Here is a 19624-nt window from a genome sequence, read left to right on the forward strand (position 1 = left end):
CCAGGCCGCCTGTGTGGAGAGCGCCTACAGCGTTTGGACAGGTTCAAGCCTCGGGCTGACGAGAGGGCACAGTCCTCTCATGGCAAAGCCCCGGGCAGGTCCCAGCGTGGAGGGCAGAGCCCTGCCGGCCCAACGACAGCCAAAGGCTGTGGCTGTCAGCGTGACCTGATGGTCCGAACCTGTGGTCCCGGGTGGCTAAGGGGTATGGGCTGCGGGAGGCGGGGCAGGTGCTGCCAGAACAAGGCTGGGTGGAGGTCAGGTGCACGGGATTGAGTGGATCCGACACCACGAGAACGTTGTAAACACCTCGACCACGCCCTTCCTTTGCCACGTGGCATCGGCTATAAAATACTCGGCATGCAGGCCTGGCGCTGTCTCTCCGCCCGAGAGCAGCGTCCCCGTGGCCGCAGCTGTGTTCTCTCTCTGTCTGCGTTAGTCCTTCCCTGCCCAGCCCCCAGGTTCCCCCGGCCGTGCGGGGGGCACACCTCTAGCCTTGTAGCCCCAGCCGGGTCAGGACAGCGGGGTTTTCGCTGTGTCCGAACCGCCTGCCCTCCCCCGCGCCCATCTGCGTCACGGCCAGACCGGAGGACGGCGTGTCCCCGGCAGGTCCCTGTGCTCGGACGGACGTGGTGGCGGCCGAGGAACCGCGAGGGAGAGCAGCCCTAAAGGAACGGGGTGGGAGCCGGGTCAGGAGCGAGGGGAGGAGGCAGAGGGGCCGCGGGGAGCACCGCCAGGGCCCTGCCCGGCCGCCTCCCTCCCCTCCTGGTCCACGGGGGCCGGGGCCACGCAGGGGCGAGGACAGAGGCCGGGAGAGCGCTCACGTCAGGGGCTAGAAACCGCCTTCTCTGTATTGCAGCCTTTTTTATTTTAAGGAACAGACTTACAGACCCCTCTCCCGTGAACCGAGACTTGCTGACACTCCCCTGCCCGGGGCAGGGAGAGGCTGGGCTCCCGCTCAAGGTCAAAGCCGAGGTCACCAGCCAAGGTCACCAGCGAGGCGGCCACCCCGTGGGACCCTGGCAGCGAGGGGCCGTCCACGCCGGCCGGGCCAGTCAGTCCACGCCGTCCAGCTCCTGCCGCTCCCTCCGCTCCAGCTGCAGCACCTGGAGGAGGGCCGGCCGCTCATTCTGGGGGACAAGACGCCGGGAACCTCAGCAGCCCGGACCGCGCGTGCCGAACGCCGACGCCGGCCCTGGGCCTCGGCGGCTCTGAGGGTGCAGAGTGCTGGCCCTGGGCCTCAGTGGCTCCGAGGCAGCCGCGGTGCCGGCCCTGGGCCTCGGCGGCTCCAAGGCGGCCATAGTGCCAGTCCTGGGCCTTGGCGGCCGTGGTGCCGGTCCTGGGCCTTGGCGGCTCCGAGGGTGCAGAGTGCCGGCCCCGAGCCTCCAGCGGCTCTGAGGGCGGTAGAGTGCCGGCCCCGGGCCTCAGTGGCTCTGAGGGCGGTAGAGTGCCGGCTGCGGTGCCGACCCCGGGCCTCGGCGGCTCTGAGGGTGGCAGATTGCCGGCCGTGGTGCCGGCCCTGGGCCTTGGCGGCTCCGAGGCGGCCACGGTGCCGGCCCGGCCTCACCGGCGCTCACCTGGTTCTCGATGCAGCGGAACTGCCAGGGCCAGCCCACGTGGTAGAGGAAGGGCCGCAGGTCGAACCTGTTGTCGTCGGGGCTATAGCTCTCGGCGTGGTAGGCGGGCGTGAGCGTGGTCATCTTGTGCCGGTTCACGGCGTACTTGGAGAAGAAGCGCCTCACCTTGTCGGCCACCTGGCGGGCGGGAGGCCGGCGGCACGTCACCCGGCGGCGCCCGCTGACGGCCCGCTGCCTGGCACAGCCCCCCGGAGGCGGGAGAGGGCAAAGCGGCACTCCCCTCGCGGGCGGGCGGGGTAGCCGTCACCACGCGGCTCCACAGCAGGCGGAGCGCTGAGCAGTGCCGGGGGACCGGGTGCTGGGGGACCGGGTGCCGGGGGACGGGGTTTGGGGCTGCGGCCCTAACGAGGCCGGCGACAGGCGGCACTCCGACCGCGGCCCATGCTCTCCCCACAGGGGGGGGTGGGGAGGTGAGCCCGCCGGGGCCGGGGCCGGGGCCAGGCAGGGCCGAGGGAGGCCCCACGGTGTCGGTGAGGCAGAGCGTCCTGTTTAAGCTCCCACTTGCCCTGCCCGTCACACCCGCCGCTGCCAGGTGACCACCTGCCGCCCCCAGCCCCGGGAGGTACCCGTCGGGGGGGTACCTGTCGGGGGGGGGTACCCGTCGGGGGGGGGGTGCCCGTCGGGGGGGGTTCCCCGTCGGGGGGGGTTCCCGTCGGGGGGGGTACCCGTCGGGGGGGGTGCCCGTCGGGGGGGGTTCCCGTCGGGGGGGGTACCCGTCGGGGGGGGTGCCCGTCGGGGGGGGTTCCCGTCGGGGGGGGTGCCCGTCGGGGGGGTACCTGTCAGGGGGGGTTCCCGTCGGGGGGGTACCCATCAGGGGGGGGTACCCGTCAGGGGGGGGTTCCCGTCGGGGGGGGTACCCGTCAGGGGGGGGTTCCCGTCGGGGGGGGTGCCCGTCGGGGGGGGGTACCTGTCGGGGGGGGGTTCCCGTCGGGGGGGGTGCCCGTCGGGGGGGTACCCGTCGGGGGGGGTACCTGTCAGGGGGGGTTCCCGTCGGGGGGGGTTCCCGTCGGGGGGGGGTACCCGTCAGGGGGGGTTCCCGTCGGGGGGGTTCCCGGTCGGGGGGGGTTCCCGTCGGGGGGGGTACCTGTCGGGGGGGGGTACCCGTCAGGGGGGGGTTCCCGTCGGGGGGGGGTACCCGTCGGGGGGGTACCCGTCGGGGGGGTACCCGTCAGGGGGGGTTCCCGTCGGGGGGGGGGTTCCCGTCGGGGGGGGGTTCCCGTCGGGGGGGTTCCCTCGGGGGGGGTACCTGTCGGGGGGGGTTCCCGTCGGGGGGGGGTTCCCGTCGGGGGGGTACCTGTCGGGGGGTACCCGTCAAGGGGGGGGTGCCCGTCGGGGGTGTACCCGTCAGGGGGGGTACCCGTCGGGGGGGGTGCCCGTCGGGGGTGTACCTGTCAGGGGGGGGTACCTGTCGGGGGGGTTCCCGTCAGGGGGGGGTTCCCGTCGGGGGGGGTTCCCGTCGGGGGGGTACCCGTCAGGGGGGGGTACCTGTCGGGGGGGGTTCCCGTCAGGGAGGGGTTCCCATCGGGGGGGGGTACCCGTCGGGGGGGGTTCCCGTCGGGGGGGTTCCCGTCAGGGGGGTTCCTGTCGGGGGGGGGTTCCTGTCGGGGGGGGGGTTCCCGTCGGGGGGGGGGGGTCCCGTCGGGGGGTACCCGTCAGGGGGGGTACCTGTCGGGGGGGTTCCCTCGGGGGTGTACCCGTCGGGGGGGGGTACCCGTCAGGGGGGTTCCCGTCGGGGGGGGTTCCCGTCGGGGGGGGTCCCGTCGGGGGGGGTACCTGTCGGGGGGGGGGTTCCCGTCGGGGGGGGGTCCCGTCGGGGGGGGTACCTGTCGGGGGGGGTGCCCGTCGGGGGGGGTTCCCGTCGGGGGGGGGGTGCCCGTCGGGGGGGGGGTTCCCGTCGGGGGGGTTCCCGTCGGGGGGGGTTCCCGTCGGGGGGGGTACCCGTCGGGGGGGGTTCCCGTCGGGGGGGGTTCCCGTCGGGGGGGGTGCCCGTCGGGGGGGGGTTCCCGTCGGGGGGGGTACCTGTCGGGGGGGGTGCCCGTCGGGGGGGTGCCCGTCGGGGGGGGGTACCTGTCGGGGGGGGGGTTCCCGTCGGGGGGGTGCCCGTCGGGGGGGGTACCCGTCGGGGGGGGGTACCTGTCAGGGGGGGTTCCCGTCGGGGGGGGGTTCCCGTCGGGGGGGGGTTCCCGTCGGGGGGGGTACCCGTCGGGGGGGTACCCGTCAGGGGGGTTCCCGTCGGGGGGGGGGTTCCCGTCGGGGGGGGGGTTCCCGTCGGGGGGGTTCCCTCGGGGGGGTACCTGTCGGGGGGGTTCCCGTCGGGGGGGGTTCCCGTCGGGGGGGTACCTGTCGGGGGGGTACCCGTCAAGGGGGGGGTGCCCGTCGGGGGTGTACCCGTCAGGGGGGTGTACCCGTCGGGGGGGGGTGCCCGTCGGGGGGTGTACCTGTCAGGGGGGGTACCTGTCGGGGGGGGTTCCCGTCAGGGGGGGGTTCCCGTCGGGGGGGGTTCCCGTCGGGGGGGTACCCGTCAGGGGGGGTACCTGTCGGGGGGGGGTTCCCGTCAGGGAGGGGTTCCCATCGGGGGGGGGGTACCCGTCGGGGGGGGTTCCCGTCGGGGGGGGTTCCCGTCAGGGGGGGTTCCTGTCGGGGGGGGGGTTCCTTTCGGGGGGGGGGGGTTCCCGTCGGGGGGGGGGTTCCCGTCGGGGGGGTACCCGTCAGGGGGGGTACCTGTCGGGGGGGGGTACCCGTCGGGGGTGTACCCGTCGGGGGGGGTACCCGTCGGGGGGGGGTTCCCGTCGGGGGGGGGTTCCCGTCGGGGGGGGTCCCGTCGGGGGGGGTACCTGTCGGGGGGGGGGTTCCCGTCGGGGGGGTCCCGTCGGTGGGGGGTACCTGTCGGGGGGGTGCCCGTCGGGGGGGTTCCCGTCGGGGGGGGGGGTTCCGTCGGGGGGGGTTCCCGTCGGGGGGGTTCCCGTCGGGGGGGGTACCCGTCGGGGGGGTTCCCGTCGGGGGGGGGTTCCCGTCGGGGGGGGGTGCCCGTCGGGGGGGGTTCCCGTCGGGGGGGGTACCTGTCGGGGGGGGTGCCCGTCGGGGGGGGTGCCCGTCGGGGGGGGTTCCCGTCGGGGGGGGTTCCCGTCGGGGGGGGTGCCCGTCGGGGGGGTGCCCGTCGGGGGGGTACCCGTCAGGGGGGGTACCTGTCGGGGGGGTGCCCGTCGGGGGGGGTACCTGTCGGGGGGGTACCTGTCGGGGGGGGTGCCCGTCGGGGGGGTTCCCGTCGGGGGGGGGGGTGCCCGTCGGGGGGGGGTTCCCGTCGGGGGGGGGGGTACCCGTCGGGGGGGGGGTACCCGTCGGGGGGGTTCCCGTCGGGGGGGGTTCCCGTCGGGGGGGGTTCCCGTCGGGGGGGGTGCCCGTCGGGGGGGTACCCGTCGGGGGGGTGCCCGTCGGGGGGGGTTCCCGTCGGGGGGGGGTTCCCGTCGGGGGGGTACCCGTCAGGGGGGGGTACCTGTCGGGGGGGGTTCCCGTGGGGGGGGTACCCGTCAGGGGGGGTTCCCGTCGGGGGGGGGGTTCCCGTCGGGGGGGGTACCTGTCGGGGGGTGCAGATGTCCTTCCACAGGTGGAGCAGTTTGCAGAACATGCTGAAGGGGCCGGCCTTGGCGATCTTCCGGAGCCTCCCGTAGACAGACAGCTCGGCGTACGTCATCCCCATGTCCTCCTGCGGGCGCGGGCGCGGGCGCGGGCGCGGGCGCGGGCGGGCGGGTCAGGGTCAGGAGCCGGGCCGGGCAGGGCTCCCCCAGGCCTCGGTCCCAACACCGACGGGCCGAGAAGGAGGCCACTGTCAGGAAGCAGGACGGGCCAGGGGCTCGGTGGTTAGAGCAAAGTCCCCATGCGCCACGGTTGTGGGTTCGATCCCCCCATCACGGAGTCAACCGTGAACACTTAGAGTGGAACACAACCCCGTTTCTCCCTCCCTCTCCTTCTCCCTCTCTAATTCTGAAAATTAAAAGATGCCCTTGCTGGTTTAGCTCAGTAGGTAGAGTGTTGGCTGGAGGGTCCTGGGTTTGATTCCTGGGTTTGATTCAAGCCCGGGTGGGGGGCTCTATCCCCAGTGGGGGGCGTGTACAGGACGCAGCCGATCCATGATTCTCCCTCCTCACTGATGTTCCTCTCTCTCCCCCTCTTCCTTCTTCTCTGACATTAATACAAAAACCTTTTTGAAAAGTAAAAGTTAAAAAGGATGAACCAGGCATGTAGTGTGGAGGCTGGCACTGCGGCCCTCGCCCTGCGCCCAGGGCCTGCACACTGTGGGTTTATCTGCAGAGAGTCCTGCAGGTGCAGTGAAGCATCTCGGGAGAGATGCCTGGGTCTGAGGTGGACCCTAACCCAGCAGGGTCCTCCTCGGAGATGGGAGGGGGCAGAGGCGGCCGCGGGCGGCAGGGAGGCCGAGGCCGGAGAGGCAGGGAGGCAGGAGACGGGCGTGGCCACAGAGGACACGGAGGCCACACGTTACCTCGTCCGTCTGGGACACCTGTCCGTCGGCCAGGGGCTCCAGCTCGGCGGTGGCCGGGGCGGCCAGGATGCTGGGACGAGACACAGGAGCGTCAGGGCGGCCAGACGCCAACAGGTCAACCTTACCGCCAGGCTCCCCACTCAGCCGGGACGGAGGGACGGAGGGACGGAGGGAGGGATGGAGAGCGCGGGGGTGGGGCGCGGGGGGTGGGGACCAGGCGGCCGGTGCCTGATTGGGCGGCGGAGAGACAAGGAGGCTGGGGCCACGGGGGACAGGTGCCGGCTCCGGGCCCGGGCCCGGGCGGGGACCCACCGCTGCAGGGCGGGCAGCTGGCAGTGCTCGGCGTAGAACTGGATGAAGGCGCGCAGGTCCGTCTTGCTGACGCCGCCGATGGGGTTGATGTCGGCGCTGGAGCAGTCGTACTTGGTCAGGTAGCCCAGGAGGCTGCGCGGGAGAACGGGGGTCCGTGCGGCCGCCCCGAGGGGTGCAGCCCCCCTGCGTGGGGGGCCCGGCCTCTCCGGGGGCCGTGGAGCCAGGACTCGGCGCCCCCCCTCCCCCGCCGTGCACCTCAGTCGGCAGAGGCGGTGGGCGCCCCGCCGGGCAGCACCTGCCGCCCGAGCCGGGTGCCCAGGCCCTGGCCACGCCCGCGGCACACGCACCTCTCGTCCACGTTGGCAGAGCCCAGCACCAGCAGCCCCCCGGGGGCGCCCCGGGCCCAGAGGCTCAGCTGAGCGAAAAGGTAGGCGACCACCATCCGGAGCCGCGCCTGCGGGGGGAGCGGCACCGTGGGCACGTGCGGGCGCGGCCTCACACCCGTCCCAGCACAGCTCCAGAGGGGCTTCCCACACAGCCCGGGAACGCGGGCCGTGGAGGCGCCTGGCTCCGGGAGGGCGGCTGCGGGCCCGCCGGCTCCTGAGCCGCCGTCTCGCGGGCCCCGGGCGCTCGGCGGGGAGAGTCAGGGGCGGAAGCCCGGGGCCGGGAGTCGGTGGGGACGGCGCGCAGCGGCCGGAGGGATGTGGCCACCCCGTCCGCTCCCTTCCCGCCGGCCGTCCTGGGGAGCCGGCCATCCTGGGGAGCGGAGGCCGCACGCCCGGCAGAGGGGACGGAGAGGCCGCTCCGAGCCGCGAGCTCAGCACAGCGACCGGTGCCGGCTCCCCGAGGCAGCCCCTCAGGGAGGATGCAGAACACACTCACACTGTGCACACACACTCACTGTGCACACACACACTGTACACACACTGAGCACACACTGTACACACACACTGTGCACACACACTGCACACACACTCACTGTGCACACTCACACTGTACACACACTGAGCACACACTGTACACACACACTGTGCACACACACTGCACACACACTCACTGTGCACACTCACACTGTACACACACTGAGCACACACTGTACACACACACTGTGCACACACACTGCACACACACTCACTGTGCACACTCACACTGTACACACACTGAGCGCACACTGTACACACACACTGTGCATACACACTGCACACACACTCACTGTGCACACTCACACTGTACACACACTGAGCACACACTGTACACACACACTGTGCACACACACTGCACACACACTCACTGTGCACACTCACACTGTACACACACTGAGCACACACTGTACACACACACTGTGCACACACACTGTGCACACACACTCACTGTGCACACACACACTGTACACACACTGAGCACACACTGTACACACACACTGTGCACACACACTGCACACACACACACTGCACACTCACACTGTACACACACTGAGCACACACACACACCGTGCACACTCACATCTCACACGCACACATGTCGATTCACACCCATGCATCCACACTCATGTGCACACACCCTCGTGCACTCACATGATCACAAACCACATGCACACTCACACTCACACACTTTCCAACTCACATGGTTTGCTCACACACACCTTCACCCACCCACCCCCTCAGACTTGCTTACTCTTGCACACTTACACTCACATGCCTGCTGTGTGCACCCTGACTCTTACACGCTCACACATGGGCACACGCCAGCCGGGCCCTGACCAGCAGGTCAGTGTCTCTGGGGCTCCCCGGGCCCCACGGGGGATGGGGCGGGGCAGGGGTGGATGGGGGGGGCGGGTGGGGGCGCACCTGCACGTTCTGCAGGGCCAGGTTCTCCTTGCTGCTGCCGCCGTGCGCCGCGAACAGAGGCCTCTTCCCCGTCACCAGGCTGAAGATGCCCAGCACCGCCGTCACCGCGGGGGCGATGCTGAGGCCGATGTGGTGGCTGCAGGCGAGGCGGGCGTGAGGGGCGTTTTCACGTGCGTTAGAGGTGAGTGTGAGAGTGAGCGTGAGGGGCGCGTATGCCTGTGCATGCAGCGAAGCGCACACAGCACACAATCACGCTGACCATTACAAATGCAGGGCTCAGTGGCACGTGGTGTGTCCGCAGTGCTGTGCAGTCACCACCTCTGTCTCCAGAACTTTCCATCACCCCAAAGGAGACCCTGGACCCCAGCTGTCTCCCCATCGTCCAGCCCGAGGCCACTTCGTCCACCCCCATCCCTCTGGCTCTGCCTCCAGGATGTTTCCGACGTGGGTCACATGGGGCATCAGGGGGCCCTGACAGAGGACCAGTCCCCCTCTGGAGAGAGGCCGGTCCCCGCCCTCCCCGGGCACAGGGGACGTGGGGCGAGGGCGGGAAGGGGGCGGGGACACGGACACCCGGGCTCCGGGACCGGCTCAGGCCGCGAGGCAGTGACCTTCAGCCCCGGAGCGTGTTTGCCGGATGTGGGCGCGGCCCCGGCCGCCGCCGTGACCCCTCACCTCCCGATCTGCTGCGCCAGCTCCTGGGCCCGGTCGCTGGTCTCCCGGGAGGAGTTCTCGCTGGCCATGTAGCAGGTGGTCAGCAGGCGGCCGCACAGCTCACGGGCGTCCTGGGGGGCGTAGCCGGCCTCGCCCACCAGCGCCCGCACGTCGGCCAGCACCTCGGGATCTGGAAGACGCCGACACAGCTCGGCCGGCGTCTGGGCCGTGCAGCACACGGGCCAGGACCAGCCGGGACCTGGACGGCCTGCTGGCCGCGGCCCGGCACTGGGACGGCTCAGCGCATCAGCCCAGCCCCCTGCGTTCCGGGACCTGGTTCTCCGGCCCCGCCCACGGGCAGGGAGCTCGGACCCAGCCCTTCCCCATCCCTTCCCCATCCCCCGCCTCCCTCAGCCACAGGGGCCACCTACTTCCGCTCCGCACGGCCTCGCAGACCTGGTGGCACATGGAGTGTACGAGGCAGGCGGTGGCCGCGCTGTCCAGGCCGCCACTCAGGGGCAGGAAGAACCCCGCCTGCAAGGGCCGAGCGGACCGCCTGAGCCCGGCCTGGGGACGCAGCGCCCAGCCCCATTCCCACCTGCCCACCCCCCCCCCCAACCCCCGCCAGCCTCGACGAGCGCCCACAAAACTGCGCGGGGGCCCGCACCCCACGGGGGCCCCAGGGGCAGGCCTTCCGCGGGGGGAGCGGCCAAGGTGGACGCCACGGCATCGGAGACGGCCGGACCCACAGCTGGCCAGGGGGCCCAGCCTCCGTGCCCTGGCCTGGCCGCACAGACCGAGCTCCAGCCCCGTCCCACGGGACACGCCGGCGTGCCTGCGCTTAAACACCAAACATCAGGCCGGCTCAGGGGTTGAGCTTTGACCTATGAACCAGGAAACCAGAGTCTGATTCCTGGTCTGGGCACAGGCCAGGGTTATAGGCTCGATCCCCACTAGGGGGCGTGCAGGAGGCAGCCGATCGGTGATTCTCTCTCATCGTCGATGCTTCTCTCTCCCTCTCCCTTCAATAAAATAAAAAATGTATTAAAATTTGAAACATAGTAAATATGCATCTAAAGGAAACAGCCTGACAACAAACCACGGGCCTGGGGATGGACGCAAACCAGTGAGCAGCAGCGCAGCCCCAGGTCTCACCTGTTGGCTTCGTCTTAAGAAATCCCAGAGCCAGCAAGCGGGTCCGAGGCTGGGAGCACACGGGAGTTAGGTTTGGGGTTTGGTGCCTGGCGGGGGGGCAGTGCCTGGGGGCAGGGGGGGGAAGGCAGGTGCCTGGGGGGGTGCGGGGGGGAAGGCAGGTGCCTGGGGGGGTAGGGGGGGAGGTGCCTGGGGGGATCCGGGGGGGGGGGAGGTGCCTGGGGGGGTAGGGGGGGAGGTGCCTGGGGGAGGTGGGTCAGGGAGACCCGCCTGCAGCCCTGGGCCCTGTGGACCTGGTCTGACTGAGCCCCTCACTGAACTGGTGGATTTTTAGTCTCGAAACGGCCCTGGCCAGGGGGGTGCTGCCATCGCCCCGTTTTGAAATGGGGAAACTGAGACTCCGAAGGGAGCACACAGGCCTTTGTCCCGAGGTCTCAGGGGGAGCTCACTCAGAGCTGGGGTGGCCCAGGTGCTGTGGCTGCAGCATCCACACTGTGAGCCCACAGTGCGAGGCGTACCCCCAACCAAGGGCTCCACAGCCCCGCCCACCTGACCGCCCCGCCCACCTGACCGCCCCGCCCACCTACCTCCCTGCCCACCTGACCTCCCCGCCCTCCTGACCTCCCCGCCCACCTGACCTCCCCGCCCTCCTGACCTCCCCGCCCACCTGATGTCCTCGCCCACCTGACAGCCCCGCCCACCTGACCTCCCCGCCCACCTGGTCACCCGCCCACCTGATCTCCTCGCCCACGCTGTGGTACTTCCACTCCACTGGCTCCGACAGCGGCTGCAGCAGGTCCTCGTGGCAGGAGAGGGCGAAGTCCACCTTCACGCGGGGGTAGGGGCTCGCCCTGCTGGCCTGGGGAGGTCAGGCGGATGGTGACCCGGCGCCACTCAGGGCCCCGCAGGGCAGCGTGGACTCTGCCCGCCGTGGGATGCACTCAGCCGCAGGGAGACCCTTCCCCCCGCCCCCCATGCCGCAGCAGAGAGGCCCCCGCACAGGGCGGCGGGAGGTGCGGGCGGGCCCTCGGCCCTGCGCCCGGTGAGGAGGCAGGAGGGCGGACCGTGGAAGGCCCCGGGAGCCAGCGCTCTGGGCGGCCACACCCGGGAGCCCCGGGGCCGAGCTCCCTGCGCACGGTCATCCGCACACAACGTGGGAGCAGGCCACGGGCCGGCCCAGGACGAGGGACACACAGCGCCGTCCGTCCGCCCTGGCCCGTCCTCAGCCAGCAGGAGGCGTGGAGCCCGCCACGTGCAGGAGCGTGGACGCAGCCGGCCCCGTGGGAAGCCGGCCCAGCACACAGGGAGGCCTCCGCCCGCTGCCCGGACCCAGGGCCACAGCCCCAGGCAGATCGCCAGGGCGGCGGAGTGAGGGTCAGGATCCCTCCCGGGGTGTTGAAATGTCCCAGCCCTAACGGCGGGGCTGAGCATTGACCTCAGAACCAGGCGGTCGGGTTCGATCCCGTCAGAGCACAGGCCCGGGTTGCGGGCTCCATCCCAGTGTGGGTCGTGCAGGAGGCAGCCGATCCATGGTTCTCTCTCCTCATGGATGTCTCTCTCTCTCCTCCCTTCCTCTCTGACGTCAATACAAACAAGTTTTTTAAAAAGAAATGGGGGGTGGGAGCGGCCGGGGAGAGGTCAGTGGGGCGAAAGGAGACTACGTAATACTGTAAACAAAGAATTTAAGTTAAAAAAAAGAAATGGCCGAAACCGGTGTGGCTCAGTGGATAGAGCGTCGGCCTGCGGACTAAAAGGTCCCGGGTTCGATTCCGGTCGGGGGCATGTACCTTGGTTGCGGGCACACCCCCAGGTGGGGATGTGCAGGAGGCAGCTGATGGTTGTTTCTCTCTCATCGATGTTTCTAACTCTCTCTATCCCTCTCCTTCCTCTCTGTAAAAAAAATCAATAAAATATATTTTTAAAAGAAAAAGAAAATAAACATTCTAACCCTGATTCTGGTGATGGCTGCAGTCTATGCACGAATACACCAAACCACGGGCCGAGCTGGGTCAGAGAGCTGTGGTGTGGGAATCAACGCACCCACGCACGGCCCGGCCAGGAGCCCAGGCCCCGCCCCCTCAGACGCCCACGCCCCGCCCCGTCAGGCGCCCACGCCCCGCCCTGCGAGGCCCACGCACCGCCAGGTTCCGGGAGGACACCTCGGCCCGGTAGCTCCTGACGTCCTCCAGGTCCAGCGTGGCGGTGAGGACCTCCTGCGGGGAGGACGGTGAGGCCTGGGGCCGCTCCGCTGACCCTGAGAGCGAACGGGCGCCCAGGGCAGGGGGGGCCTGTGGCCCCGGACGGGCGCAGAGCCGTGGGGTCCTGGGCACTGAGGTCCCGTCCGTTCGGCAATCACAGCCGCGGTCCCTCGCACGGAGGGAGGCGGGAGGACAGTCCTCAGGCCTTTCCACCTGCCTCCCGCCTCGAACCCGCCCCCAGCGCTTCCGTCCCCCAAACCGCCCGCCACAGGCTGGGGGGGGGGGGGGCAGGTCGCCCCTCGTTACTACAGAGCCTCCTCCTCCCACAGCCGCTCAGGGCACCCCTGGGGGCGTGCCGGGGCAGGTGCAGCGGGTGGAGGGGAAGCGCCAGGCGGCCCCCGGGGCCCCACCGGACAGCCCGGTTGTGGGGGACAAGCACCGACGGGGAGGGCCCGGCGGCTCTCACCACGTCGTCCAGCGAGAACTGGGCGCCCTGCGCGAACACCGCGCCGTTCATGGCGATCATGGCGCAGCCGTCGTAGTACAGCCGGTCGCCGTCGCAGCCCTTCTGGTTGGCCAGCAGGTAGATGCCGCCGTTCTGCGGGCAGGCCGGCGGTCAGCGAGGCCGGTGCCGTGGCCGCCCCCGCCCGCAGGCGGCAGACCCTGCCCGCACCCACGGCCATGTCCGCGGCCACGGCTGTGTCCACGGCCGTGTCTGCGGCAGGAAACGCGCACAGGAGCCCGCAGCCTGCGGCCACCCGCGCTGTCCAGGGGTCCCCGGCGGGACGTGAGCGTCCATGCTCCCCCCAGCCCCCCAGGGCGCTGGCCCTCCCACTCAGGAGGGACACGAAGGTGCCGGGAAGACAGACCCAGTGACGAAGCCGAGGTCCTGACCCAGCTCGGCTGAGGCACCTGTCCCGCCAGCCACCCAACACACGGCCTCCGTGGCCAGCAAGAGGCAGTGGCCCGGCCACCAGCGTCCCCCACGGGCCGAGAGGTGCGGGCGGGTCCCCGTGGGACACGTGTGCGGGCTGTGGGCTCCACCCCCAGGAGGGGGCGGGCAGGAGGCAGCTGATCGATGTTTCTCTCTCATCGATGTTTCTAACTCTCTATTCCTCTCCTCTTCTCTGTAAAAAATCAATAAAATATATTAAAAAAAAAAAAAGAGTAAACGTGTGGGTGGTCCCCGGCTCCACCACGAAGCCAACGGCCAATGGCTCAGCCCGCTCCCCACCCCCGTGTCACCTGTCCCGAAGCAGGGGGGGGTTTGAGGGGAGGAGGGGAGGCCGGGGGGAGGGGGAGGCCGGGCGGGAGGGGGAGTCCGGGGGGGAGGGGAGGAGGGGGAGGCGGGGGGGAGGGGAGGAGGGGGAGGCGGGGGGGAGGGGAGGAGGGGGAGGCAGGGGGAGGGGAGGAGGGGGAGGCGGGGGGGAGGGCGGGAGGGGGAGGCCGGGGGGGAGGGAGGAGGGGGAGGCGGGGGGAGGGCGGGGGGGAGGGGAGGAGGGGGAGTCCGGGGGGGAGGGGAGGAGAGGGAGGCGGGGGGAGGGCGGGAGGGGGAGGCCGGGGGGGAGGGAGGAGGGGGAGGCGGGGGGAGGGCGGGAGGGGGAGGGCAGGGGGGAGGGGAGGAGGGGAGGCCAGGGGAGGGCGGGAGGCTGGAGGTGTGCCCGGGCCCCGCTCCAGAGGGACGTCACGGCCGGCCTGGCAGGGCGGTGCAGGGCTGAAGGAGGCCGGGCCGGTGGCCCTCGCCGAGGAGCCAGGCCGCTTGCCGAGCGCCGGCCGCACCAGCAGGACCGAGTGGCCCCCGTGCGTGGGCCACGCCTGTGCCAGGCACCGGGACCTGGGTGAGAGCGAGACACAGCGCCCGGCGGTGCCCACCTTGGCGGTGGCCATGGTGACCAGGTCCACCCGGGCGTGGGCCTTGCGCAGCACGTGGTGGCTGCCCGAGGCGTTGGTGAAGATCTCCACGCCGTCCAGGCCCATGGCGATGTGCGGGCTGCGGACGGAGCCGGTGAGGGGTGAAGAGACCGCGGTGCCCCCAGCCCGACCCCACCCAGCCAGCCCCCCAATCCACCCCCCAGCCCACCCCCAGCCCGCCCCCAGCCCGCCCCCCAGCCCACCCCCCAATCCACCCCCCAGCCCGCCCCCGAGCCCACCCCCCAGCCCACCCTCCAGCCCGCCCCGAGCCCGCCCCCCAGCCCGCCCCCCAGCCCATCCCCCAGCTCGCCCCCCAGCCCAACCCCCAGCCCAACCCCCAGCCCACCCCCCAATCCACCCCCAGCCCGCCCCCCCAGCCCGCCCCCGAGCCCGCCCTCCAGCCCGCCCCCGAGCCTGCCCCCCAGCCCACCCCCTTAACCCACCCCCCAGCCCGCCCCCAGCCCGCCCCCCAGCCCACCCCCCAATCCACCCCCCAGCCCGCCCCCGAGCCCGCCCCCCAGCCCGCCCTCCAGCCCGCCCCCCAGCCCGCCCTCCAACCCGCCCCCGAGCCTGCCCCCCATCCCGCCCCCCAGCCCGCCGCCCCAGCCCGACCCCCAGCCCACCCCCCAATCCACCCCCCCAGCCCGCCCTCCAGCCCGCCCCCCAGCCCGCCCTCCAACCCGCCCCCGAGCCTGCCCCCTATCCCGCCCCCCAGCCCAACCCCCAGCCCGACCCCCAGCCCGACCCCCAGCCTGCAAGCTCCCAGGCATCTCCTGTCTCCTCGGCCCAAGGCCGGCTCCGGACAGTCACCAGCCCCGTGCCCCCGCTGGCCAGGAGGGCCGGGCTGACCTCTGGGGCGTCCAGAGCTCCTCGCAGATCTCGCTGCCGATGCAGGTGTCCCGCGTGGCCAGCACCGCGTCGCCGAACGGCACGGTTTCCTGCGGGCGGGACGAGAGAGGGGAGCGTGGCCGCCGTCAGGCCTGGTGCTGCCCTAGGACTCCTTGTTGCCGGGACCGACACGGGCCACCACTCTGCTCCCAGCCCCAACGCGCCCTCAGCCGGCATGGGGGGCCCTCCCCGCGGCCCCTCGGGGCCTCTGGTCCCACGTCCACCAGCCGGAGCCGGAGCCGGAGCCGGAGCCGCCCGGAGCTCCGTGGCTGCAGCGACAGGATCCGCTCCGCATGTGCTCGGGTGCAAAGGGCCACGTCACCACGGTTACGCTGACAACAGCTCTCCCTCGCCCAGGGCCCCTCCAGGCTCCCCCTGCCCCGCTCTCCCCCACCCTCCCACCCGGTGCCGAGCGCCTCTGCCTCCTCTGCGCGCCCACGCACTTGGCACACCAGGAAATCGCCCATGCGGGTCAGAAACGGCCGACGGCTCACGTGGTCCTGTCACTGTAGCTGACGTGGGGGCTCCCGCCCCCCGCGGCCCCCCGCGGCCCCCCGCGGCCCCCCGCGACCCCCGCCCACCCCGAACGGCCGCATCGGAGCGGGAGTGCGTTCCTGCCGCAGCGCACCTGCTTGGTCACCTCCTGGAGCATCCGCGGGAGGAAGTAGTCCTCCGTCTGCCTGCAGGGAGACGGCGGGACCGAGGCTGGTCATGCGGTCTCCCTCCCGCCCTCCCTGAAGCCGGCAGAAATGGCCAACAAAAGACACGCGGAGGCGAGGCCCAGACCGCGCGGGGCGGACTCACCGGCTGCGGGACCACGGGGCGAACCAGCGCAGCTCGCGGTAGTTCCCTTCGTTGGCCAGGGCCATCTTGGGTCTGATGAGCAGGATGCGCCTGCAGCCGGGCCGGGGTGCCCCTGAGGCCGAGGCCGGCACGAGGCAGCCACGGCCACCCCGGCGAGGAGGCTGGCGCCCGGCGGGCATCGCTGCGGGGCTGCGGGGGCACAGGGGGAGCCCACCCTCCTGCGCTGACCTCCCTCCCCCGGGCCCAGGGCCCAAACCTCACCGGGGTCTCTCTCTAACACCCCGGAGCCCGAGTCAGGGGGCGGGCCGGAGGGGCAGCGCGGCCGGCACCGCCCGCCCGCCCAGCGCCCGCCCGCCCAGCGCCCGCGGAGCCGCGCCCACCTGTTGAGGAAGATCGCCCGGCAGTTGTAGCGGACGTTACGGTGCATCACGGGCCTGCGGGGAGAGGGCGCCCCGTGAACGCCCGCCCACCCGTGTGCTCAGACCATGGCCAGCGTCACAGCACAGGAGGAGGAGGGAGGAGCAGGCACGCTGATGCCGGGGGAGCGGGAGCGAAGGCGGCCGTGTTCATGGAGACAGGGCAGAGCTGACCCTGGGCCGCCAACGAGCTGTTAGTAACGTGTGGCCCAGACCCAGGCCAGGGCCCACCCTGTGACCTGCACCTGTGGGCCTCCACCTGTGGACCTCCACCCATGTGACCTCCACCCATGTGACCTCCACCCATGTGAACTCCACCCATGTGACCTCCACCCATGTGACCTCCACCCATGTGACCTCCACCCATGTGACCTCCATCTATGGACCTGCACCCATGTGACCTCCACCCATGTGACCTGCACCTGTCTCTCCCTCTCCACCTGAGGGCCTCCACCTGCACTGGCCGGTCATCGCGCCGTCAGCACTTACATGCCCACGTCGCAGATGATGTCCTGAGTGACCGGAGCCTCCAGCAGGGCGGCCAGCACTTGCAGAGAGTGCAGGAGGGTGTCCGACTCGTAATAGTGGTCCCAGCACCCATAGCCGCTGCCGAGGGAGGGACAGACGGTGAGGCGGGGACAGGGGGACGCAGCCCACGGGCCGGTCAAGTCAGAGCGCCCGGGAGTGGCCCAGGTGCGCTGCTGCGGCCCCCTCCCTGCACCCCCTCCCTCACCCCTCCACACTGTGTTCCCGAGCTCTGCTCTCACCATATTTCCAGCTCTGGGCCCAGCCTGTACCTGGCTCCTTTCTGCTTGGCGATCTCGATGCCTACATGGACGGGCGGGGGAGGGGGGGACCGCCAACGTCAGCACCCACACACTCGAGGGCACCCACACCTGCTGAGGAGGCGTGAGAAGACCCAACCTCCAATGCAGGACGCGCCCGGCAACCCGCTGGCCCCGAGGCAGCTGCAGGGCATCGACCCGCTCACGCCTGCAGACCTGAGACGGGCATTGCTGCCCGCTGACCGGCCCTGGGCGGGCCCTGGGCGGAGGAGTCGCTCCTGGTGGACCATTAACCAGCGAGGCGGGAGGCCCCGCCCGGCAGGGAGGCGGCGGCGTGGAGGCACAGTGGGTGGCTGCACCATGAACCCGGGTTAGCCAGCCCCTCCCCAGGACAGCCCGGCGAGGCCGCTGTGTGCAGATCTGCTCTGAGCTGAGGAGAGGACAGCAGTTGGTGAAGAAAATAGAAAGGATTGCCGAAACCGGTTTGGCTCAGGGGATAGAGCATCGGTCTGAGGACTGAAAGGTCCCGAGTTCGATTCCGGTCAAGGGCATGTACCTGGGTTGCGGGCACATCCCCAGTAGGGGGTGTGCAGGAGGCAGCTGATCAATGGCTCTCTCTCATCGATGTTTCTAACTCTCTACTCCTCTCTCTTCCTCTCTGTAAAAAAAATCAATAAAATATATTTTTTAGAAAAAAAAGAAAGAAAGAAAATAGAAAGGATGAAGAGGAATGGTTCCAGTCCCCACTGAAACCAGTCCCCTTTTTACTGCCCCTGGCGACCCTCCAGCCTCAGCAGCTTGTGCCGACAACCCGCAGGGCCACCCCCCCACCCCCCGCAGGGCGCCCAGGGCAGGTGGGTGACTCACCCTCAAAGTGACCCCACCGCCTGGCCACAGCACCCTGTCTCTCAGCTCCTCCGCTCTACTCCACTTCCTCTGGGCGCTCCCCCAATGCCCACCCAGGCAGGTCCTCCGCACCAGGGACCACCCGCGGTGGGACACATCCCAGCACCCTCTCCCCTTTCACAAGCCCCCCCAGGGCAGCTACCGCTCCAGATGGCAGGTGGGACCCCAGAGACATTTGAGGGCGGGAACGCCCCAACCCACCAACCACCCCCGCTCTGCACTTGCGACCAGACTTTTCCTGCCAGGTGTGCGCCCCGCGTGTCCCGGCACCCACACGCCCCCAGCACCCGGGAGTACGCACACGCGTGGCCGCCGCGGGCGGGGCTGTGTGTCCGGAGCCAGCGATCGGCCAGGGGGACCTGGCCCCGCCCCTCCGGCCCCTCCGGCCCCCGCCCCTCTCTGCCTCGGACTTTTCTGAAAAACGGGCGTTTTTACTGTTTGTACGGCTGCCGCTCACTCTTTAGGATCCGGTGCAGGTTGCCCTCGAAGTCCAGAGCCCACTGGTTGAGCGCGCAGGTGGCCACGGTCACCTTCCGGCCCATCCTGCCCGCGGCTCCTTCTGCCGGCCTCCCGGGCCCCGCCCCCGCCCAGGCCAGGCCCCGCCCTCTATGCCCCGCCCCCTTTCAGCCCCGCCCCCAGGCCTGGCGGAACCAGACCGAGCCCCAGCTAGGCCCCGCCCCCGTACAGGCCCCGCCCCTAGCAGACGCAGGCGGACCGCGGGCGCGCATGCGCAGGGGAGGCCCCGCCCCCGCCCGCTGCGCCCTCGGCTCCTTCTGCCGGCCTCCCGGGGCCGCGCCCCCAGGCCGGGCGGAGACCGGACCGAGCCCCAGCTAGGCCTCGCCCCCGGCCAGGCCCCGCCCCCAGCCGCCGGCGGACCACGCCGCGCGTGCGCACGGAGGCCCCGCCCCTGAGGGACGCCGGCCCCGCCCCGCCCGCTGTGCCCGCGGCTCCCACGCCCCCGGGCGGGCGGGCGGGCTGGTCGCCAGGTCGCCGACGGCGCTCCGCTGTGACCAGAGGGGGCGGGGCTGCAGAGAGATTTCACCGCCGTTTAGTCCAGGCAGTGGTCTGGTCCGCAGCCTGCGGCTCGCGAGCCACGGTTTGCCGCTCCGTTGATTGAAGAGTTTGCCGACCACTGTCCCATGGGCCTTAGAGCCTGTTGTGGGGGGCGGGGGGCAGCTGCGGCTGTCCGTCCCGTTGCTCCCCTGGTTGCCACCTGGGGGCCCATAGGTTTCGGAGGAAGATGAGAGGCCAGGCCGAGGCAGCCGTGCTGGGAGCGCTCCTCCGGCCTGAGGTTCTCCGCGGGCGGGCACCCGGGAGGTCTGGGGTCTCAGCAGAGTCTGTGCGAGGTGCCGGGTGCCCAGCATGGGGACCCGCCGAAACGGGTGCACAGGGGGCGCGGCAGTCTCTGGTCCATCTCATCTTTTTAAATATATATATATACATATATATATATATTTTTTGATTTTTTACAGAGAGGAAGGGAGAGGGATAGAAACATCAATGAGAGAAACACTGATCAGCTGCCTCCTGCACACCCCCCACTGGGGATGTGCCCGCAACCAAGACACATGCCCTTGACCGGAATCGAACCTGGGACGCTCTATCCACTGAGCCACACG

At 71.0% G+C, this 19624-nt stretch overlaps 1 protein-coding gene across 4 annotated transcripts; it reads right to left on the reverse strand.

Annotated features, from left to right (window-relative positions):
- Positions 1 to 841: 841 nt before the first annotated feature.
- On the reverse strand, positions 842 to 18588 carry NADSYN1 (NAD synthetase 1). Of its 4 annotated transcripts, none has more exons than XM_084907063.1 (21): positions 18463 to 18588; positions 17082 to 17142; positions 16804 to 16920; positions 16279 to 16332; positions 15899 to 15988; positions 15723 to 15774; positions 15056 to 15144; positions 14168 to 14285; positions 12762 to 12893; positions 12236 to 12310; positions 10832 to 10956; positions 10101 to 10149; positions 9377 to 9479; positions 8967 to 9135; positions 8292 to 8427; positions 6792 to 6898; positions 6445 to 6576; positions 6133 to 6202; positions 5209 to 5337; positions 1575 to 1751; positions 842 to 1103 (listed from the first exon to the last, which is right to left on the reverse strand). In XM_084907063.1, the coding sequence occupies exons 1-21, from the start codon at positions 18545 to 18547 to the stop codon at positions 1053 to 1055; spliced, it is 2121 nt and encodes a 706-aa protein (XP_084763189.1). In that variant the 5' UTR covers positions 18548 to 18588; the 3' UTR covers positions 842 to 1052. The 4 variants fall into 4 exon arrangements, with proteins under 4 accessions (XP_084763189.1, XP_084763190.1, XP_084763191.1 ...); XM_084907064.1 differs by having other exon boundaries at positions 17112 to 17142; positions 18463 to 18584; XM_084907065.1 differs by lacking the exon at positions 18463 to 18588 and adding an exon at positions 17967 to 18397.
- Between the last annotated feature and the right edge of the window lie 1036 nt (positions 18589 to 19624).

The sequence above is a fragment of the Pipistrellus hanaki genome, assembly GCF_964339955.1.
Source record: "Pipistrellus hanaki genome assembly, contig: scaffold_39, whole genome shotgun sequence".
Lineage (NCBI taxonomy): Eukaryota > Metazoa > Chordata > Mammalia > Chiroptera > Vespertilionidae > Pipistrellus > Pipistrellus hanaki.